This window comes from Monodon monoceros, unplaced genomic scaffold, assembly GCF_005190385.1.
Source record: "Monodon monoceros isolate NGI ecotype Baffin Bay Population unplaced genomic scaffold, NGI_Narwhal_1 Super_Scaffold_1, whole genome shotgun sequence".
In the NCBI taxonomy this organism is placed as follows: domain Eukaryota; kingdom Metazoa; phylum Chordata; class Mammalia; order Artiodactyla; family Monodontidae; genus Monodon; species Monodon monoceros.
Genome location: NW_021703765.1, coordinates 31082207 through 31106610, shown reverse-complemented (window position 1 = coordinate 31106610; position 24404 = coordinate 31082207). Strand labels below are relative to the sequence as shown.

At 36.3% G+C, this 24404-nt stretch overlaps 1 protein-coding gene across 3 annotated transcripts in view; it reads left to right on the top strand.

Annotated features, from left to right (window-relative positions):
* The window catches only part of PIK3C3 (phosphatidylinositol 3-kinase catalytic subunit type 3), a 154629-nt gene that overhangs the window by 28346 nt on the left and 101879 nt on the right, over nt 1–24404 (top strand). For all 3 annotated transcript variants that reach the window (XR_003793238.1, XM_029221215.1, XM_029221225.1), the window contains exon 5: nt 23087–23173. Coding sequence is in view for 2 of the 3 variants with exons in the window: in XM_029221215.1 (XP_029077048.1) it covers nt 23087–23173 (87 nt within the window). In the remaining variant the exon portion in view is untranslated. The remainder of the gene's footprint in view (nt 1–23086; nt 23174–24404) is intronic.

Below are 24404 nucleotides of genomic sequence, written 5' to 3'. Positions count from 1 at the left end.
TATTTTTAGTTTTTTTTTTAAACTTGCTTTTTAATTAATTAATTTATTTATTTTTGGCTGTGTTGGGTCTTCGTTTCTGTGTGAGGGCTTTCTCTAGTTGTGGCAAGTGGGGGCCACTCTTCATTGTGGTGTGTGGGCCTCTCACTATCACAGCCTCTCTTGTTGTGGAGCACAGGCTCCAGACGCGCAGGCTCAGTAGTTGTGGCTCACGGGCCTAGTTGCTCCGCGGCATGTGGCATCTTCCCAGACGAGGGCTCTAACCCGTGTCCCCTGCATTGGCAGGCAGATTCTCAACCACCGCGTCACTAGGGAAGCCCATATTTTTAGTTTTTTAAGGAACCTCCATACTGTTCTCCCTAGTGGCTGTATCAATCTACACTCCCACCAACAGTGCAAGAGGGTTCCCTTTTCTCCACACCCTCTCCAGCATTTACAGTTTGTAGATTTTTTGATGATGGCCATTCTGACCTGTGTGAGGTGATATCTCATTGTAGTTTTGATTTGCATTTCTCTAATGATTAATGGTGTTGAGCATTCTTTCATGTGTATGTTGGCAATCTGTATATCTTCTTTGGAGAAATATCTATTTAGGTCTTCTGCCCATTTTTGGATTGGGTTGTTTGTTTTTTTGATATGGAGCTGCATGAGCCGCTTGTAAAATTTTGAAGATTAATCCTTTGTCAGTTGCTTCATTCGCAAATATTTTCTCCCATTCAGAGGGTTGTCTTTGTCTTGTTTATGGTTTCTTTTGGTGTGCAAAAGCTTTGAAGTTTCATTAGGTCCCATTTGTTTATTTTTGTTTTTATTTCCATTTCTTTAGGAGGTGGGTCAAAAAGGATTTTGTTTTGATTTATGTCATAGAGTGTTCTGCCTATGTTTTCCTCTAAGAGTTTTAAAGTGTCTGGCCTTACATTTATGTCTTTAATCCATTTTGAGTCTATTTTTGTGTATGGTGTTAGGGAGTGTTCTAATTTCATTCTTTTACATGTACCTGTCCAGTTTTCCCAGCACCACTTATTGAAGAGGCTGTGTTTTCTCCATTGTATATTTTTGCCTCCTTTATCGAAAATAAGGTGACCATATGTGTGTGGTTTTATCTCTGGGCTTTCTATCCTGTTCTGTTTATCTATTTGTCTGTGTTTGTGCCAGTACCATACTGTCTTGATTACTGTAGCTTTGTAGTATAGTCTGAAGTCAGGGAGCCTGATTCCTCCAGCTCCGTTTTTCTTTCTCAAGATTGCTTTGATTATTCGGGGTCTTTTGTGTTTCCATACAAATTGGGAAATTTTTTGTTCTAGTTCTGTGAAAAATGCCAATGGTAGTTTGATAGGGATTGCATCGAATCTGTAGATTGCTTTGGGTAGTATAGTCATTTTCACACTGTTGATTCTTCCAATCTGAGAACACAGTATATCTCTCCATCTGTTTGTATCATCTTTAATTTCTTGCATCAGTGTCTTATAGTTTTCTGCATACAGGTCTTTTGTCTCCTTAGGTAGGTTTATTCCTAGGTATTTTATTCTTTTTGTTGCAGTGGTAAATGAGAGTGTTTCCTTAATTTTACTCGCAGATTTTTCATCATTATTGTATAGGGTTGCAAGAGAATTCTTTGCATTAATTTTGTATCCTGCTACTTTACCAAATTCTTTGATTAGCTCTAGTAGTTTTCTTGTACCCTCTTTAGGATTCTCTGTGTTTAGTATCATGTCATCTGCAAACAGTGACAGCTTTACTTCTTATTTTCTGATTTGGATTCCTTTCATTTCTTTTTCTTCTCTGATTGCCGTGGCTAGGACTTCCAAAACGATGTTGAATAATAGTGGTGAGAGTGGGCAACTGTGTCTTCTTTGTGATCTTAGTGCAGATGGTTTCAGTTTTTCACCATTGAGGACAGTGTTGGCTATGGGTTTGTCATATATGGCCTTTATTATGTTGAGGTAAGTTCTCTCTATGTCTACTTTTTGGAGAGTTTTTATCATAAATGAGTGTTGAATTTTGTCAAAACCTTTTTCTTCTTCTGTTAAGATGATCGTATGGTTTTTATTATTCAATTTGTGAATATGGTGTATCACATTGGTTGATTTGTGTATGTTGAAGAATGCTTGCATTCCTGGGATAAACCCTACTTGGTCGTGGTGTATGATCCTTTTAACATGCTATTGGATTCTGTTTGCTACTATTTTGTTGAGGATTTTTGCATCTGTGTTCATCAGTGATCATGGCCTGTAGTTTTCTTTCTTTGTGACATCTTTGTCTGGTTTTGGTATCAGGATGATGGTGACCTCATAGAATGAGTTTGGGAGTTTTCCTCCCTCTGCTATATTTTGGAAGGGTTTGAGAAGGATAAGTGTTAGCTCTTCTCTAAATGTTTAATAGAATTCCCCTGTGAAGCCATCTGGTCCTGGGCCTTTGTTTGTTGGAAGATTTTTAATCACAGTTTCAATTTCAGTGCCTGTTATTGGTCTGTTTATATTTTCTCTTTCTTCCTGGTTCAGTCTCGGAAGGTTGTGCTTTTCTAAGAATTTGTCCATTTCTTCCAGGTTGTCCATTTTATTGGCATATAGTTCCTTGTAGTAATCTCTCATGATGCTTTGTATTTCTGCAGTGTCAGTTGTTACTTTTCCTTTTTCATTTCTAATTCTTTTGTTGTGGTCATCTCCCTTTTTTTTCTTGATGTGTCTGGCTCTTGGTTTATCAATTTTGTTTATCTTCTCAAAGAACCAGCTTTTAGTTTTATTGATCTTTGCTATTGTTTCTTTTTCACTTATTTCTGATCTGATCTTTATGATTTCTTTCCTTCTGCCAACTTTGGGGTTTTTTTGTTCTTTCTCTAATTGCTTTATGTGTAAGATTAGGTTGTTTATTTGAGATGTTTCTTGTTTCTTAAGGTAGGATTGTATTGCTATAAACTTCCCTCTTAGAACTGCTTTTGCTGCATCCCATAGGTTTTGGGTTGCCGTGTTTTCATTGTCATTTGTTTCTAGGTATTTTTTGATTTCCTCTTTGATTTCTTCAGTGTTCTCTTGGTTATTACGTAGTGTATTGTTTAACATCCATGTGCTTGTATTTTTTACAGATTTTTCCCTGTAGTTGATACCTAGTCTCATAGTGTTGTGTTTGGAAAAGACACTTGATATGATTTCAATTTTCTTAAATTTACCGAGGCTTGATTTGTGACCAAAGATATGATCTATCCTGGAGAATGTTCCATGAGCACTTGAGAAGAGAGTGTATTCTGTTGTTTTTGGATGGAATGTCCTATAAATATCAATGAAGACCATCTTGTTTAATGTATCATTTAAAGCTTGTATTTCCTTATTTCTATTCATTTTGGATGATCTGTCCATTGGTGAAAATGGGGTGTTAACATCCCCTACTGTGATTGTGTTACTCTCAATTTCCCCTTTTATGGCTGTTAGCATTTGCCTTGTGTATTGAGGTGCTCCTATGTTGGGTGCATAGATATTTATCATTGTTACATCTTCTTGGATGTATCCCTGATCATTATGTAGTGTCCTTCTTTGTCTCTTTTAATAGTCTTTGTTTTAAAGTCTATTTTGTCTGATATGAGAATTGCTACTCCAGCTTTCTTTTGATTTCCATTTGCATGGAATATCTTTTCCATCCCCTCACTTTCAGTCTGTATGTGTCCCTAGGTCTGAAGTGTGTCTCTTGTAGACAGCATATATACAGGTCTTGTTTTTGTATCCATTCAGCCAGTCTATATATTTTGGTTGGAGCATTTAATTTGTTTACATTTAAGCTAATTATTGATATGTATGTTCCTATTGTCATTTTCTCAATTGTTTTGGGTTTGTTGTTGTAGGTCTTTTCCTTCTCTTGTGTTTCCTGCCTAGAGAAGTTCCTTTAGCATTTGTTGTAAAGCTGGTTTGGTGGTTCTGAATTCACTTAGCTTTTACATGTCTTTAAAGGTTTTAATTTTTCCATCAGATCTGAATGAGATCCTTGCTGGGTAGAGTAATCTTGGTTGTAGGCTTTTCCCTTTCATCATCTTAACTATGTCCTGCCACTGCCTTCTGTCTTGCAGAGTTTCTGCTGAAAGATCGCTGTTAACCTTATGGGGAATCCCTTGTACGTTATTTGTTGTTTTTCCCTTGCTGCTTTTAATATTTTTTCTTTGTTTTTAATTTTTGATTGTTTGATTAATATATATCTTGCCATGTTTCTCCTTGGATTTATCCTGTGTGGGACTCTGTGTGCTTCCTGGACTTGATTAACTATTTCCTTTCCCAGATTAGGGAAGTTTTCCACTATAATCTCTTCAAGTAATTTCTCAGTCCCTTTGTCTCTTCTTCTTCTTGGCACCCTATAATTCTAATGTTGGTGTGTTTAATGTTGTCCCAGAAGTCTCTGAGACTGTCCTCAATTCTTTTCATTCTTTTTTCTTTATTCTGCTCTGCAGTGGTTATTTCCACTATTCTATCTTCCAGGTCACTTATCCGTTCTTCTGCCTCAGTTATTCTGCTATTGACTCCTTCTAGAGAATTTTAGATTTCATTTATTATGTTGTTCATCATTGTTTGTTTCCTCGGTCCTTGTTAAACGTTTCTTGTATTTTCTCCATTCTATTTTCAAGATTTTGGATCATCGTTACTATCATTATTCTGAGTTCTTTTTCAAGTAGACTGGCTATTTCCTCCTCATTTGTTTGGTCTGGTGGGTTTTTACCTTGCCCCTTTATCTGCTGTGTGTTTCTGTGTCTTCTCATATTGCTTAACTTACTGTGTTTGGGGTCTCCTTTTTGCAGGCTGCAGGTTGTTAGTTCCCTTTGTTTTTGGTGTCTGCCCCCAGTTGCTAAGGCTGTTTCAGTGGGTTGTGTAGGCTTCCTGGTGGAGGGGACTAGTGCCTGTGTTCTGGTGAATGAGGCTGGATCTTGTCTTTCTGGTGGGCAGGTCCGTGTCTGGTGGTGTTTTTTGGGGTACCTGTGAACTTATTATGATTTTAGGCAGCCTCTCTGCTAATGGGTGGGGTTGTGTTCCTGTCTTGCTAGTTGTTTGGCATAGGGTTTCCAGCACTGGAGCTTGCTGGTCGAGTGGAGCTAGGTCTTGGCGTTGAGATGGAGATCTCTGCAAGATTTTCGCTGTTTGATGTTACGTGGAGCTGGGAGGTCTCTGGTGACCAGTGTCCTGAACTTGGCTCTTCCACCTCAGAGGCACAGGCCTGGTGCCTGGCCGGAGCACCAAGACCCTGTCATCCTCACAGCTCAGAATAAAAGGGAGAAAAAAAGAAAGAAAAAAATAAATTAAATTATTAAAATAAAAAATAATTATTAAAAAAATTTATAAATTAATAAAAAAAAGAATGAAGAGAGCAACCAAGCCAGAAGACAAATCCACCAATGATAACAAGCACTAAAAACTATACTAAAAGAAAAAACGGAAAGACAGAACCCTAGGACAGATGCTAAAAGCAAAGGTATACAGACAACATCACACCCAGAAGCATACACATACACACTCACAAAAAGAGAAAAAGGAAAAAAATATATATATATATACATTGTTGCTCTCAAAGTCCACCACTTCAATTTTGAGATGATTCTTTGTCTATTCAGGTATTCCAGAGATGCAGGGTACATCAAGCTGATTGTGGAGATTTAATCCGCTGCTCCTGAGGCTACTGGGAGAGATTTCCCTTTCTTTTCTTTGTTCACACAGGTCCTGGGGTTCAGCTTTGGATTTGGATCCACCTCTGCGTGTAGTGTCCTGAGGGCCTCTGTTCCAGCTCAGACAGGATGTGGTTAAAGGAGCAGCTGATTAGGGGCCTCTGGCTCATTGAAGCCAGGGGGAAGGAGGGGCACGGAATTTGGGGCGAGCCTGTGGCGGCAGAGGCTGGCATGACAGCAGCCTGAAGCGCGCCGTGTGTTCTCCCAGGGAAGTTGTCCGTGGATCACGGGACCCTGGCAGTGGCGGGCTGCACAGGCTCCCAGGAGGGGAGGTGTGGATAGTGACCTGTGCTTGCACACAGACTTCTTGGTGGCTGCAGCAACAGCCTTAGCGTCTCATGCCGGTCTCTGGGGTCTGTGCTGATAGCTTGCAGCTCGCATCTGTCTCTGGAGCTCGTTTAGGCGGCGCTCTTAATCACTGCTCCTCGTGCACCGCGAAACAAAGAGGCAAGAAAAAATCTCTTGCCTCTTAGACAGTTCCAGACCTTTTCCCGGATTCCCTGCCAGCTAGCTGTGGCGCACTTGCCCCCTTCAGGCTATTTTCACGCAGCCAACCCCAGTCGTCTCCCAGAGATCCGCCCCCCGAAGCCGGAGCCTCGTCTCCCAGTCCCCACCTGTCCCAGGGTGAGTAGACAAGCCTCTTGATCTGGTGAGTGCTGGTCAGCATCGATCGTCCGTGCGGGAATCTTTCTGCTTTGCCCTCTGCACCCCTGTTGCTGCTCTCTCCTCCATGGCTCGGAAGCTTCCCTTCTTCCGCCACCCGCAGTCTCTGCCCACGAAGGAGCTTCCTAGTGTGTGGAAACCTTTCCTCCTTCACAGCTTCCTCCCACTGGTGCAGGTCCCATCCCTATTCTTTTGTCTCTGTTTTTTCTTTTTTCTTTTACCCTACCCAGGTATATGGGGAGTTTCTTGCCTTTTGGGAGGTTTGAGTTGTTCTGCCAGTGTTCAGTAGGTGTTTTGTAGGAGGTGTTCCACGTGTAGATGTATTTCTGGTGTATCTGTGGGGAGGAAGGTGATCTCCACTTCTTACTCTTCTGCCATCTTGAAGCTCCTCTATACAGTATTTTGTAACTCATGAAATATACATTGTTTTTAAACTCCTGAAAAGATGGAAGCTTAGAGAAGTTAAGTGATTTGTGTTAACTTTTCAAATAGTAAGTTATAGAACCAGGACCTAAAATCAGGTCTTTAAATCCTGTATGTAAACATCTTTCCAAAGATAAGTATCAGTGAAGTGTTTTAGGTTTAAAGATTGTGAAGAATTAGTTTGCATAGAGAATGTGTTGTTCTTATCAAGAAGATTAAAGTGGAAAAATAGAAAAGGCAGAGGGAGTATGAAATGAAACAATGTATATTCCTGCAGGTCCTTAGGTATAGCATAAAAGATGGTGCCTAGTGACTCAATAAACACTGACTTGCCTGTGGTGAATGAGCACCCATTAAATATTTGTGCTATAAATGAACTGGTGTTACAAATAGTACTTAGGCTTCAGTTGTTGTTACTGTTACCTAGTGCAAACACCTAGTGATTGCCACATAACAGGCCAATTAATGGAGAGACTAGGTGTTGGGGCAAGGAAAAGTGATTTTACTTTGAAAGCCAACAGACTGAGAAGATGGTGGACTAGTGTCCCAAAGAACCATTTTACCCGAGGTAGAATTTAGGCTTCTTTTATACTAAAAGGATGTGTCTGGTTGTTAAAAATTTTTTTTTAAATTGAAGAATAGTTCGTTTGCAGTGTTGTATTAGTTTCAGGTATACAGCAAAGTGATTCAGTGATATATGTGTGTACATATACATATACAGACACATAAACTTTTCAGATTCTTTTCCATTATAGGTTATTAGAAGATATTATAGAGTTCCCTGTGCTATACAGTAGGTCCTTGTTGTTTATCTATTTTATATATAGTTGTGTGTATCTGTTAATGCTAAACTCCTAATTTATTCCCTCCCTAATTTCTCCTTTGGTAACCATAAGTTTGTTTTCTATGTCTGTGAGTCTGTCTCTGTTTTGTAAATATGTTCATTTATATCCATTTTTTGGGTCCACATGTAAGTGATATCATGATATTTGTCTTTTTCTTTTCTTTCTCTGTCTGACTTAATTCCCTAGTATGGCTAATCTCTAGGTCTATTCAATGTTGCTGCAAATGGCAAAATTGTATTCTTTTTTATGGCTGAATAGTGGAATATAATATATATTATATAATATATATAATAGAAAATATATATGCATGCCACATCTTCTTTATCAGTTCATCTGTCTATAGACACTTAGGTTACTTCCATATTTTGGCTGTTGTAAATAGTGCTGCTGTGAATATTGGGGCACATGTATCTTATTGAACTAGTTTTTATCTTTTCCAGATATATGCCCAGGAGTGGGATTTCTGGATTACATGGTAACTCTGTTTTTAGTTTTTTTAAGGAACCTATGTACTGTTCTCCATAGTGGCCGCACCAATTTACATGTCCACCAACAGTGTGGGAGGATTCCCTTTTCTCCACACCCTCTCCAGCATCTATTATTTGCAGACATTTTGATGATGGCCATTCTGACTGGTGTGATGTGAGGTATCATTGTAGTTTTGATTTGCATTTCTCTAATAATTATCAGTGGTGAGCATCTTTTCATGTGCCTGTTGGCCATCTGTATGTCTTCTTTAGAGAAATGTCTGTTTAGGTCTTCTGCCCACTTTTTGATTGGGTGTGGGTTTGTTTTGTTTTGTTTTTGATATTGAGCTATATGAACTGTTTGTATATTTTGTAAATTAAGCCCTTGTTAGTCACATTGCTTGCAGATATTTTCTCCCACTCCATAGGTTGTCTTTTCATTTTGCGTATGGTTTTATTTGCTGTGCAAAAGCTTACAAGTTTGATTAGGTCCCATTTGTTTACTTTTGCTTTTATTTCTTTTGCTTTGGGAGACTGATCTAAGAAAGTATTGCTACGACTTAATGTCAGAGAATGTTTTGCCTATGTTCTCTTCTAGGAATTTTATAGTGTCATGTCTTATATTTAAGTCTTTAAGCCATTTTGAGTTTATTTTTGTGTTTGGTGTGAAGGAGTATACTAACTTCATTGATTTACATGTGGCTGAAAGGACACTTTTTTTAATGTAAAGAGACATTACAGAGAATACCAACTTTCCCCGGAAAGCCCTAACATAAAATTAATTGAAGGTATCTCTAGGAACTTCATGTTATATTCTGAAAATAGTAAATTACATAATTATAATAAGGGAGACAGATCATTAACAGATCCTACTAAATAATTTATTTTCTTAAACTGATTTTACCCAGAATGTCAGTTTATTCATGCAAATTATTTCACAAAGCTACGTCAGGGTAGAAATGTATTCAGAAACCAAGAAAAGTATACTTAATCAACTTGCTATACTATAAAGAAAATGGTCTCTGAGGTTGTTTCCTTTTCAGAATAGCTGAAAAAAAAAATCATCATGATGATGACACTGTTATGATTCCTGTAATTAACAGAGGGAGTCGAGTCCAGCTGACCACATTCTATCAATGAAAAATGTCCACAAATACAGAAATAGCTGGTTATTCAATGAGCCACTGTGAGAGCTATAAATCAGGGTTTTTGACTGCCAGTCTTTCTACCCAGTTATAATGTACCTCATTACTATTTAAATCTTCCATAAATTTTGTTCCATTAATTTTAAAGGCATAAATTAAAAGGTTATGCTTTTAATTACCAAAACACCTCCCTGAAAATTCCATGTTCCTCATTTCTCTAAAATCTAACTACAAATATCATGTGGGTACTGGTTTAAAAGTCCACGTAAGCCATCACTTTGATAATCTGTTCTTGGATTTATAAACAAAAATGATATCTAGCTTATAAATCGCATTTCTAAAACTCAAAACATTTGCCAACCTTACATCTCTTTCTTTCTCTAGGTTCCTCTAACATCAATAGCAGATAAGCAAATAATGTTTGGTTTGGTTTCTGGTTTCAGTAATGTAGAAGACTAAGATAAACTGAAAATCCTCCCCCAACAAACAGCTAATAATATGAAGTAGCAGTAAAATAGGTATAACCACTTAGGAAGGTAAGCCCTACAAAAGATGAGTTTGCAATCTAAAATTTTAAACCAATGGAAGCCAAAATCAGTAATCATAACAAACAACTGGAATATATGCACCAGAAATTCAGATAATGGAATATTGAAAATTTTAAAAAACTATTTAAAAATAAAACAGTAATATAAAACCATAAAACATAAATCAAAGAATCAAAACAAAAAGGAACAAGATATTATTTACTACTATAGCTATATAGTGAACCTTAATATTGGTTAGAGTAATTCTTCCCCCTTTATTCTCCTTTCTTCAAACTCAAGTGGTTTTATAAGCTGGACCTACAAAGCCTGCTGAGATCAATATGACCATGATACCAAAACTAGAGAAGAAAAGTGAAAGAAAGGAAAATTATAGACAGTTCTCAGTTATAAATACAGATGCAAAATTTCAGCATAAAATTAGCAAACTGAATCAAGTGGTTAAAAAATATATCATGCCCAAACAAGATGTATTCCAAAATTGTAAGAACAGTTTAATACAGAATATCTATTAGTGTACATGAAAGCACAGGACTTAGAGGCAGTTGTAATCACAGCTAAGACTGATTATAAGCAACACAGTAAGAATATACAACTAGATGGTTCAGTAAAAGAAAAAGATATAGGTGGGGTTTGGAGAAATCCATACGCAGGCTTCCTATGCTTCCCCTTCCCAGCCCAGGAAGAGACACTGAGTGTGCTGCTTTCTCCAGGAAGAAAAATGAAGCCTTTTAGAAAAGCCCATTTGAGACTCAGAAATTAGGTTTTTTACTAGGGGTCTGGTCACACAGGCATTCTCTGCCCTCAACTACCAAAATTCTGGCCTCCCAGAAAGAAAGCAGGTGCTCACCATAAATCACAGTGTACAAACAGCCTAGCCACAGTGAAACATCTATACCCATTAGAGAATGTTTCAGAAGTCAAGTTCTCACACATTTGCTGAGGGCCATCCTTGCAAGCAGGTCCTTCTGAAGATAGCGGCTTCAAACCTGTTGTGTTAACTATCTCCTGCATATTAAATTAAGGAGAAAAAAACATATGGTCAAAAGGATTCCCAATCTTACCAACTTTTTAGTGAGTTTCAACAAACATTCATCATATAAAGTTTTGGTAAAATAAAATAGGACTTTCTTAACCTGATATGAGAAATATACCAAGAACTGATAACCAGCATCTTACCATATGGTTATATGTAAGAAACATTCTTATTAAAGTCAGGAACAAAACAAGGATGCTTCTATTACTGTTCCGATTAGACATTGTACCAGAGTTTCTTGTACTAGTCAGTACAAGAAAACCGTATATATAGAGGTAAGAAATAAAAATTATTTACAGATGATGCTTACATAGAAAAGTCAGAAGAACTATTAGACAAACTGTTATAAATAATAATGTTGTTAGATACAAGATTAATAAACAGAAATCAGTTATTATTCCAAAATTCCTATTATTGCTGTTTTACCAATCTAAAAATAAAATCTTCAAAAGATATTTACACTAGCAACAAAAACTACGTGACATTTAGAAATAAACCAAACAGAAAATGTATAGATTTTTTATCTTGGAAATCCAACAATTTCACACCTAGATTTCTACACTAAAGAAACTCACTTATGGGCATAAGGAGATATATACACGTATATTCACTTCAACCCTGATAATAACACAAAAAGTTGAGTTTGTTGGGAGAATAAATAATAAACTGATTTACTCGTACACTGGGATACTATACAACAGTTTAAATGAAAGCATTTGAGCTGTGTAGATTAACATGGATAAGTATCAAAAACAGCATTAAGTTTAAAAAAGCAAATTGAAATGAAAGAATTAGGGAAGTCTTTACAAATATCTGTGATTTTTTTCATCTTTTTTAAAAAGTGTGAAACAAATAAGGCAAACAATACATGTTCAGTTTTGACAGTGAATTCATGGATACCTCATATTATTCTGCATACTTTTGCTTTATAATAAAAATAAAAAATTTAATTATATATATACATAACTTTAAAACTCAGACCTAGTCCTGGGAAAACAATAAGTCAACAAGTCCCATCTTACTACCTCTTTTCACTAATCTTGGAATTCAGTTACTACTTAGCCAAGTTATTTGGTTAATTCCCTTACGCTGAAGAGCACTTTGATGAAGAAGATGAAAGTCAACTAACTCAATTAGGTTGTCTAACACAGAACTACTTCTTCAATGTGCCCTTAGTGGGAAGGAAGGGAGGGAGGAAGGGACGGAGGAAAAATATGAATATTCGTTATCTTTAGGGATTTTTTCTTCTAAATATCAGACAATTCTTAGTGAAATTATTCAAGGCTGTAAAACTTATTTAGTGGCACCATCTATGTCATCAAAAATGCATCTTAACTACAGGTTTTTGTATAAATAATAAGTGTAACTTTTATAAACATAGTGTATTGGATTTGATTCTGTGTTGCTTTTCCTTTGTGTCATAAAAGAAGAGTTTGGGAATCTTATAAATTTATTCCTAATGATACATGGCAGAATCTTTTTTATCAGTCACTTTGATTTGCTTACTGTTGCCTGACTGTCCAAACTTTTAGATTTGTCTTGAAATCGATGGTAGCAAGTAGACTAAATTAGTTTTTGCCAGTGAAAGATTGAGCCCTAAAAGAATATCGATTCATGTTCTGTAAATCTGTTGCTGTCTTTACAGCTATAGTTTCTGCCAGAAAACTGGAAAGTAACATGCTTTTAAGACTACATTAATCTCTGAGGAGTTAAACTGAATGAAACTTTTAAGAGGCAAACACCACTCTTCCTGAATAAGATACATATGTAAAATTTCAAAGTAAAATTGAAGATTTGTGTCTAAGACTTCATTAATCAGGAAGGTAGAAGCTTTGTAAGAATTAATTATAATAGGTGTGGGTGCAGAGTCTAACATACAGATACAACTCCTTTTTTTTTTTTTTTTTTTTTTTTGCGGTACGTGGGCCTCTCACTGTTGTGGCCTCTCCCGTTGCGGAGCACAGGCTCCGGACGCGCAGGCTCAGCGTCCATGGCTCACGGGCCCAGCCGCTCTGCGGCATGTGGGATCCTCCTGGACCGGGGCACGAACCCGTGTCCCCTGCATTGGCAGGCGGACTCTCAACCACTGCGTCACCAGGGAAGCCCCGATACAATACCTTTTTAAATCTCAGTTTAAGTGAATACTTTTTCTTAACATCTTTATTGGAGTATTATTGCTTTACAATGGTGTGTTAGTTTCTGCTGTATAAGAAGGTGAACCAGCTATACGTATACATATATCCCCATATCCCCTCCCTCTTGCGTCTCCCTCCCATCCTCCCTATCCCACCCCTCTAGGTGGTCACAAAGCACCGAGGTGATCTTCCTGTGCTATGCAGCTGCTTCTCACTAGCTATCTGTTTTACAGTTGGTAGTGTATATATGTCCATGCCACTCTCTCACTTCATCCCAGCTTACCCTTCACCCTCCCCGTGTCCTGAAGTCCATTCTCTACGTCTGCATCTTTATTCCTGTCCTACTGCTAGGTTCTTCAGAACCATCTTTTTTTTTTTAGATTCCATATATATGTGTTAGCATATGGTATTTGTTTTTCTCTTTCTGACTTCACTCTGTATGACAGGCTCTAGGTTCATCCACCTCACTACAAATAGCTCAATTTTGTTTCATTTTATGGCTGAATAATATTCCATTGTATGTATGTGTCACACCTTCTGTATACATTCATCTGTTGATGGACATTTAGTTTGCTTCCATGTCCTGGCTATGATTTTCTCTAGATATATGCCCAGTAGTGGGATTGCTGGGTATATTATTTTTAATTTATTTTATTTTATTTATTTATTTTTGTCTGTGTTGCGCAAGTGCTTTCTCTAGTTATGGCAAGCAGGGGCTACTCTTCGTTGCGATGCAGAGGCTTCTCATTGCGGTGGCTTCTCTTGTGGAGCACAAGCTCTAGGTGCACAAGCTTCTCATTGTGGTGGCTTCTCTTGATGTGGAGCACAAGCTCTAGGTGTGTGGGCTTCAGTAGTTGTGGCACACAGGCTCTAGAGCACAGGCTCTGTAGTTGTGGTGCACGGGCTTAGTTGCTCCGCAGCATGTGGGATCTTCCCGAACCAGGGCTCGAACCCGTGTTCCCTGCATTGGCAGGTGGATTCTTAACCACTCTGCCACCAGGGAAGCCCTATACAACTATATTTTGTCTTGAATTATAAATTACTGCATAGCTTGTATTTGATTTGACATGGATAGGACTCATTGTTTATTGAAGAATTATACTGTTTAATAATACAAATGTCTCAGTGAGCCATAGTGCATCCTGCAAATAGATTACTGACCAATAATGATATTCTGTTTAATGAGTACTTATGCTCAGTTCTAGTCTAGGCTTAGGGAAGTGTTAGTGTTAAAAGAGTTATATTATAACCTTTAACTTGAGGGAATTTAGAGGAAGGAGACATGGGGTAGTTGAATAAACACAACCCTCTATGATCATGCTGGAAAAAAATTAGTCTTGTACATGGTAGTACCAAGCATTTTTATTGGCCAGTATTCCTATAAATGTGTCAAGAGAGATTTTGAACATTCACATAGGCCCTCTGAATATGAAAGTTTTCCATCTGGTGACAAGAGTAGACTGGGGTTTTTTTGTTTATTTTTTCAAGTGGCAGAGGGAAAAAAGGAAAAAAGAAAATACAGCTTTGTCATGTTTTTCTCCTAAGATTTCCTAAGAAAGCATAAGTTTATCTGGCCAAAGCATCACCTATTGCATAACTACTTATTTTGGAAAATCCACTTATCTTGTAACTCCCCTCTTACAGTTTCTTGATGTGAGTAAAGTTTGAAACTTTAAGCCTGTACATTTTTTTGTATAGGAGTTTTTATTAACTGCATATTGAAAAGTGGCAGCTTTTAATTTATATGGGTTTTTTTTCATTTAATTTATATAGGTTTTTAGTTGGACCCAGTTGAAAGGCCCTTGGAAGAAATAATTTGAGAGAGAACAATTATGTTGATACCTGGTTTTCATTTCATATGATTGAGTTAAATTAATCAGATGGGTCTTTATTCTTTGAGTTTATTATGAAGTAATGTAACTTTATTTAGCATCGTCTTGATAAATGCTAATCTTTTATGGTTTTTTCAACAGGGTTTTCTCCACAGTTAATTGTTCTTAAAATAACTTTAGTTTTTAAATAACTTATCTTTTGTTATTACAAGCTAACATACATCTACAATAGAAGATTGTTAAAGTGCAAAGACTGTAAAAATCACCTCTAATCCTCTACTCACAATAGTCATCATTAGTATTTTAGTTGATATGCTTTTGGTAAATAAATAAATAAATGTATGTATGTATGTATGGAATGTATGGAATATATGTGTATTTATTTTTAATTTGGGATCATATTGTGTGTGTGTTTAAATGAATCCTGCTTTTACACTTAATAATGTTTCAAAATTGTTCCAGGTCATTTAAGATGCTTACATAACATGATTTGTAACGACTTGTCAGGCTTTGCATAGTATGGATATGCCATAATTCATTTCAGCAATCCTCTATGGTTGGCTGTTCAAAGTATTTGCAATTCTGTGCTGTTGTAAAGCCTTTATCCACTTTAAACTTTCTACTAGCTTGAAAATAGAAAGTGAGAATTGTTCTTCTAAGTTATTTTTATATGGCTCGCTTGATATGTGCTTGTATGCTGTATTTCCAGATTATCAGACATAGTCATAAGGTGTATGTGGGTGCTTAAAACCAGGATCAAAGTTTGGTGTACATCTTTGAATTCTTTTATCAGTTATATTCTGTCTTATGTTCATCTTGTTCTGCATCTTGTTTTCACAGGTAGATAATAAACTCCGTGAATTACCATACCGTGTCTTGATAAACCAACAAAACTAGCCCACCTTTCATAGCATATGTGAACTTGGGCCATGTGTCTCGTATTTTGATTAATACATGTTAATTGATGCCTTTTGTAAAGATAAAGTGGGTATATGAATATGAAAGAAACTGGCCAGGGAAAAATTTGTAAAGCAGAAACCATTTTCTCTCCAGTTTCCTTTTGAGTCTGTCTCTCCCCATTTACCTCCCTACAGATTCCTAGGCAGATTTGAAATAGATAAACATTTTTCAGTTCTTTTCACTCTTCCCTTTCTTCCTTTAGGCTGTAAGTGTGGTATCTACTATAAAGAAAAATCTAGATCATGATGAACCTCAAGAAAGATGATTCCCAGTAAGCATCTTATGTATGTGTAGATCTTCCTACTGTCCGCCTCACAGAGAACTTGATTTACTTAAATATTTACCGAGGACTACCATCCTAGCCTCTCTTTAATACCTGGGTACATCAAACTCCCTGATGTGCTGACAAATAAGCTATTTCCTCTGCATGGAAGATTTCATCCTGTTTGTTTGACTTACTCCTTATCCTTCAAGTCTCTGCTTTAATGTTACTGCCTGAGAGGCCTTCTCAGGAACTCCCATTATTTTCTGTCACATCACCCTGTTCATGACTTTCGTATTACTGTTTCAATTTGTATATAGACATATAAGCATTTACCATATGGGCATATAGGCATTACCATACAAATAGCTCACCCCTACCTTAAGTCCTTGAAGGCAGGGAACTTGCTTCTTTTGTTCAACATTCTGTGCTTATCTCCAGAGCAGAGGACCTGATGGAAGTTTGTAACTTAAAACAGCAAATTAAGTAATATATATTTATGTTGAAAGTATATAAGTACTAGGGAAAAGTGACTAAGGGCATGAATCATTCTTTTCTCCAGCTTCCTTTTGAGTGTCACTCCCTTCCCCTTGCTCCCCATTTACTCCCCAAAGCTCTTAAACAAAATTGCAGAGTATACAAGCATTTGTTTTCTGTTCTATCACCCTTCCACATTAGAAGTCCTGTCAATAAATATAAATATTCATTGAATGGATAAATGCTAGGTTCTGCCAACCATTCATAGCTCTAGCACTCAAGAAGCTTATGGTCTAGTAGGGCAGATACAAATAAGGAGCAAAGAACTGTAACTTGTGGTGATCATGGAAGTCTGTCTGTTCCCAGGGATAGCTATCCAGTTTGACGTTCCTTTTCTCTGCTGTTCCTAGTCTATATACAGTGTAGCAAGTTGGCCTACTTTTAGTTCTGTCCTTGGTACTTGTATTGAACACCTACTAATCTGAGGCATCTTCCTCAAGCACGTATCTGTCCTCCCATTAAATCTGATATACATGATTAGTACTCCAAGCAGTTTCCTGGGCATGTTCTTATTCGGTTCTTACACAGATTCTTTTATTTAAGTAGCTTGTAAAACCCCTTGCTATTTAATTCTTGGAGAAGTTAGAGCTCAATAATTATGCTATTATATCTGTGACAGTGGGCTTCTCTTCCAAGCTCTATACGATTTCTTGTGAATTCTGTAGAAACTTATGTTCCTTAAAAAGAGAGAATGACTCTTTTACTGATATCTTGACCTAGCTGCTTTCTAGGATGGGCACCCTAGTGAGGATTATCTCTTCACAAGCAATTTGAAACAGATTGTACTAGTTTTACCCTGCTGTTTAACAGAATGCAGATTTTCTCATTTGGAAGATCTAGGTCAGACCCCAAATGAAATATAAACTGTTCAAGTTCATTTGTTGGTCTTCATTATCTATAGACATTCTCAAACTGGAGACAAGTGGAAACTGCTTTGGATGGGTGAAAACCACCCAAGTCTGTCTACATAGTCATCAGCACCTATAGAGACGAAGTGACATAGATTATGGGCTAATAACAGCTGCTTACAGTTTGCATAGTGCTTTATAGTTCTCTAAAATTTTTAGTAAAAATCTTCATCTAATATTAAATTATTTAATCTGCATTGAGTCTTAGAAGTAAAAGGCCTTACTGTCTGAAGAACTGAAATGGGTGGCTGGAGTGTAACATATCAGTTGGAGAGTTGTAAGAGCTTATTTTGGAGGGGAAGGCAAGGCCTAATCATTTAGGAATTGTGATAGCTAATTCTAGACTTTACCTGATACCTAAAGTCCAGACAAGAGCTAGCTTTGCCATCTTCAAATTCTCTCCCCTTGCTCTTCTGCAATTGAGCAATCAACTGTATGCTTAGATTGTCCAGTAAATGTTGTGCTAGCTAGTCTCCAAAGGTGACCCTCAATGAAATATGCCTCCTGATACTCACGCTTCCATGTTGGATCTGCAGTAGCTCTGTGACTCATTTTAACTAACATGATGCAGCTGAACTGATGCTATGCCTGTTCCAGGGCTAAACTTTAAGACAACTTGAAAGCTTCTGTTTTTTGTACTTTTGGGGAATAATGAGCCACCATGTAAGAAGTCCAGCTACCTAGTTGGAGTGTCTATGTTGAAAGACTACCTGGAGAGGGAGCAGCACTGAGAGTGCCTTCAGAAAGAGAGGCCCCACCACTCTGGTTTCCCACCTGTGCCCATCCTTGCCCATGAAGGCGTTGGAAATGTGAGTGAAGCTATCTTGGACATTCCAGCTCCAGCAACCACACGACAACAGTCTCATGAGAGACTGTTAGACTAAGAGAAAAAAAATATCCAGATGTCCTCAAGAAAATGACTTCTTGATGTCTCCAAGAATCATGAAAAATATTAAAATGAGTGGCGTTTTAAGGCACTGAGTTTTGTGGTGCTTTGTTACATAGTATCAGATAAATAGCACAAGTAGCTAGGGGACATTTTGAGTGGTAACTTTCTAGTGCAACAGAAGTTATAAAACTGATTCAAGCAGAGAGATAATCTAGAAATTCTGCTGTCAATCTCAGGAGTCTGGTGTGAGACAAACTTGTAAACAAACAGTCATAGCATAAGTGGTACCTCTCATTCTGCAGTTGCTTTTGCATTCAACAGTGTCATAGTGATGTTTCCTAATGGGGTATATGGATTTTTCTTTCTTTTTGATTATAGTATTTCTTAGTGTGTGTGCCATAGTTTACTTAATAGTTCCCACTATTGATAGACATTTACATTCTTTTATGTCTAAGTTTTCCATATTGCAAACAGTGATGCACAAATATGAATATATCTCAGGTACTTTAAACTTGTACTCCAAAATGGCTTTACCAGTTTATGGTACTACCATCCTTGACCATGCATTCTTTGGTTGCTATTTGTAAGGTTGAGAATGGTCATCTTTTACTATTCAAATACAGAAGGTAAGAATATGCTATATAGGAAGTAATATTTATTGGCAGCAAACATGAATTCTGGAATTAGTGAAATGCCTTCAGAGAATTTTCGATTTGTCTGATTATTTAGTAAGGGAGAGAAAAATGCCCAACACATTCTGCCACATCTAAACTCAATATGCTATTGTCAATTTTTTCCTCAAAGGAAACTAGTGGAGAATTAGCTACTGTATCATAAATATGAAACTTGTGTTTAAAAAATTACAAAAGTTAATTAGACTTAAATCTTTTACTATGAATGCATCAATAGAGGAGATAGCAAAGACTGATAGAAGAAGTATGGACTTCATAGACCTGGGGTTTAAATCCTAGCTCTGCCACTTCAGTGTGGTAGTTCATGTGATATGACCCTTTATATTTTTATTCATTTAAAAAACTAGTTTGGAACATGTGGCAAAATGAGTGAGAATATAATTCTTTATAAAGACTGTATGGAATAATACTACCTATCATATTTTGCATCCATTATCCTATTTGAATTTTGCTAGCAGAAATAGAAATTAGTACTTCTTTTTGTACATGAGGGTTCAAAAATGACAGAATTCGAAAATGGAGTGCTAGGGTTAGAACCCAGGTCTAATGGCTCCTAGTCTAGCACTCTTTCCTTTAGGTCACATTGCCTGGTGTTCTTTTGGTTCCCTTGTAACTAATTCTTAGTGTTTCCATGTTAGTGTATCTGTCTAATGTTCCACCAGAGCCAGCAAAATGTTTAGTCCCTGCTTTGTGAGTAATAGTGCTAAACACTTTTTGTTGCCTCATCCATTTTCATTTAGAGATTACCTCAAGTGAAAAGGAATTTGTTATTCAGAAGAAAGCTAAGCTGATAATATTTTTACATTACAGTGATCCTCAGACTTTTTGTATGAAGCTACTATTTTCATTTCTGAAATAGTATGACCATGTAGTTGTGATAAGAGTCCCTTAGTTGAGGAATATAAAGAATATTGACGAAGATTTTTAGTTCTGTGAGAGAGATAATAATTGGTAGAAGTGCTTGGCATCCTTGTAGGAATATACCATCATAACTTGTATAATGGAAATGAAGACAAATCATAAAGACAAGCTACCATTGAAGTCCTTAATGCTCAGTTTTGCTTTATGCTATGAATTTGTTTGGAAAGAAAGAGGGGATTTGATACATGAATAATGCTGATGTTTAAAATTACACTTTCTAAGACAAAATCTAGTTTCAGTTTGAGGACCTTGGAAATTATCTTGAATTCTCTGTATATTTGAAGGGTCAGTGTATAATTTAATTTGTGAAACCAAGGGTAGGTTAGTAAGACCTTTAGAGGGCTCTACCAACTGCAACTCTAGAAATTCTTTTACCGCTGGTTCTTTCATTACTGTTAATTATTTCATTACTCCTTCTTAAAAGTAAAGCACACATGCACACTTATGTGCTTAAGTCTTAGAGTAGTAAATTATAGGCTCCAGAGAAATGCCTTATGTATGTAACTGTTTGTTATTTTTCATATTGAGATGTGAAAAAAATAGAAGTTTATTTCTAATTTGAAGAACTATCATTATAATTCTCTCCCTTTGTAGTAATCAAAATACAAGAAATATAGAACATGGAGATACTTTCAGGAAAGGCTTCATTATTTTTTAGCATGTTTAGATGGCAGATTGTAGACAGTTTAAAATTTTTTGTTTTTCTGTAAAAACTATGATGATTAGTCTCTAGCCAAGTCCATTTCTTATCTTGATAGTTGTGTGTGGCTTCTGTTGTGTATAGGAATGTATCAAATGTGAAGGTGACATAACACTTCTTTTTTTGATATTTTAGATTTTTAAAAGATTTTATTTTTGTTGAACCGTTTTACATTCACAGCAATACTAAGAGGAAGGTACAGATATTTCTCATATACACTCTGCCCCAGCACATGTATAGCCTCCCTTATTGTCAATACCTCTCACCACAGTGGTACATTTGTTACAATTTGTTACAATTGATGAACCTATACTGACAACTCATAATCACCCAAAGACCATATACCTCAGTGTTCTCTCTTGGTATTGTACATTCTATGGGCTTTGACAAATGTTTAATGTCATTTGTCCATCATTATAGTATGATACGGAGTAGTTTTACTGCCCTAAAAATCTTCTGTGCTCCACTTATACATCCCTTCTTCCCCCGCAACCCTGGGCAACTAGTTATCTTTTTATTATCTCCATAGTTTTATCAATACCTTTTCTTTAGTTGTAATCATACTGTACCTAGCCTTTTCAGATTGACCTCTTTCACTTAGCAATGTGCAAGTAATGTGTACTTAAGGTTCCTCCATGTCTTTTCATTGATTGATACCTCCTTTCCTTTTAGCACTGCATAACATTGTTTGAATGTATTCATTTATCCATTCACTTGGTGAAGGCCATCTGAATTGCTTCCAAGTTTTGGTTATTATAAATAAAGTCGCTATAAATATCCATGTGCAGGCTTTTGTGTGGGCATTAAGTATTCAACTCCTTTGGGTAAATACCAAGGAGGGCAATTCCTGGACTGTATGGTAAGAGTATGTTTAGTTTTGTGAGAAACTGCCACACTGACTTCCAGAATGGCTCTACATTTTTGCATTCCCACCAGCAATTAATGAGAGTTCCTGTAGCTCTACATCCTCACCTGCATTTGATGTTGTCAGTGTTCCAAATCTTGGTCATTCTGATAAGTGTTTAGTGATTTCTCATTGTTTTAATTTGCATTTCCCTGATGACATATGATGTGGAGCATCTTTTCACATGCTTATTTGCCATCCATATCTCTTCTTTGGTGAGTTGTTTATTAAGATCTTTGGCCCATTTTTTAAATCAGGTTGCTTATTTTCTTATTGTTGAGTTTTAATAGTTCTTTGTATATTTTGGCCAACATTCCTTTATCATATGTGCCTTTTGCAAATATTTTCTCCCGGTCCATGGCTTGTTTTCTCATTCTCTTCACAATGTCTTTCACAGAGCAGAATTTTTTAATTTTAATGAAGTCCAGCTTATTAATGATTTCTTTCATGGATTATGCCTTTGGTGTTGCATCTAAAAAATTGTCACCATACCCAAGGTCATTTAGGTTTTCTCCTATGTTATCTTCTAGGAGTTTTGTATTTTGCAATTTACATTTAGGTCTGTGGTTCATTTTGAGTTAATTTTTGTGAAGGGTGTAAGGTCTTTGTCTATATGTATTTGTTTGCGTGTGTATGTCCAGTTATCCCAGCGATATTTGAAAAGACTCTTTGCTCCATTTTATTGCCTCTGCTTCTTGGTCAGAGATCATTGACTCTTTATGTGGACTCTTTCTGGACTCCATTCTGTTCCATTGATCCATTTATCTATTCTTTCGCCAGTACCACAGTGTTTTGATTACAGTAGCTGTATATTAAGTCTTATAGTTGGGTAATGTATAGCTTCCAGTTTTGTTCTTCAATACTGTGTTGGCTATTATGGATCCTTTGCCTTTCCATATAAACTTTAGAATCAGTGTGTTGATATCTACAAAATAACATGCTGGGATTTTGTTTTGTTTTGTTTTGTTGTGTTTATGGACTAGGATTGCTTTGAATCTATAAATCAAGTTGGGAAGTACTGACATCTTGACAATATTGAGTCATCTTACCCTGAATGGAGTATCTGCCCATTAATTTACTTCTTTGATTTTGTTCATCAGAGTTTTTTAGTTTTCATCACATAGATCTTGTACATATTTTGTTAGATTTATACCAATTTGATTTTTGGGAGGCACTAATGTAAATGATACTGTGTTTTGATATTGTGTTTTTAATTTCAAATTTTACTTATTGATTGCTGGTAACAATATATAAGAAAGAGATTGACTTTTATATATGAACCTCGTATCCTCCTTGCTGTAATTGCTTATTAGTTCCAGGAGCTTTTTGCCCATTTAAAAATATTTTCTACATAAATGATCATGTCACCTTTGAATAAAGAAAGTATTGTTTATTTCTTCCCAATCTGTATATCATTTATTTCCTTTTTCTTTGCATTAGCTAGTACTTCCAGTGTCATGTTGATGATCATTTCCATTCTTTATCCTCCTTTCTGTGAGATCTCTTAAAATTTTCTCCATTATATATTTTTTGCAGCTCACCAAAGCTCATCGACAAGGTCACATGGTGAAAGTAGATTGGCTGGACAGATTGACATTTAGAGAAATAGAAATGATAAATGAGGTAGGTTGTATCCCTCTTTTTTATTTCAAGATATTTTCTCCAGAATTTTAACTGAAAAAATTTTTAGAAGAACTATTTATTGCCAGGTATCTCTCAAATGTGGGAGCATTGAGGATTACCTCTAGTTGTGAGGTTTATGCTAATAAAAGGAAAGCTTAGGATATCTGCCTTTCTTATATTTTAGTGTTCTCTTGAACCCCGAAATAGGTAGTGGGTATCATAAGTGTACTAAATATCATATAAGTGAAGCCCATGTTAAGCTTGATGCCTCACTTGTGTGTTCTCTGTTTCTCCATATAGCAGTTTATGTCCAAGTTGATTGGATAAATCTGTCAACATAGTGTCAAAACAACCTCTTCACTTCAGTTACCTTAAGTCATCAATAGCAATTCCTCTCCCCAATTAAGATATTCCTTGTCTTATTTAGTACATATAGGGCTGTGCACACTTAATGAGGTTACATGGTTCAAGTAATTTGTGTGCTTTCTTAATCTTGTGTATTGGTCCAGAATATGTTCAATGAAAAGATGGCTTCAATGAAACTCTTTACAAAAGTTAGAATGACAAAAAATTTTTTTATGTACACTAGCACTGAAATACTAGATGTTTGGCCTAACACTCTATGTCTAGAGAGCAGAAATAATGCTTATATATTAATCACATTAGGAGAGAGGAATAGCAATTTTGTGAAATGCGTAGCTTATAGTGATCACCACATGGCACAACTGACTTGATTTGTGTTCTTTCAACAGTTTTCAGCAGGTGGAAAGAGAGAAATTTGTCATTTTACAGTGAACACTTAGAAAAATAAAATTTTGACATTGTTCATTTTTAAAAAACAAATTAGTAGTGTCTAACAACATTTATATTCAGTATGAATACTGGGCATCTTTTCTAAATGTACTCATAATACATTCTTATATACTGAAACTGGAAGAAAATTTTACTTTTTTGAAGTTTGATAATAGTCACATTCCAAAAATAGTTTAATCAAAATGCTTTTTTCTTTTTCCTATTTTTAATTAAAAAATACTTTTAATTTTTCTATTCTTCAACTTAGATACCCCTGGGTTTAGAAAATGTAACATTAGAGCATACTTTGCCCATCCTTTTTCACTCACTCTGTCTGCACTCTTTAAAACATAGGAGGCTATCTATTATCATAATAGATTATAATATGCTTCATAAAGCTGAACAGTTTAAGTGACCTCCTTAGATCTTTATGATTATA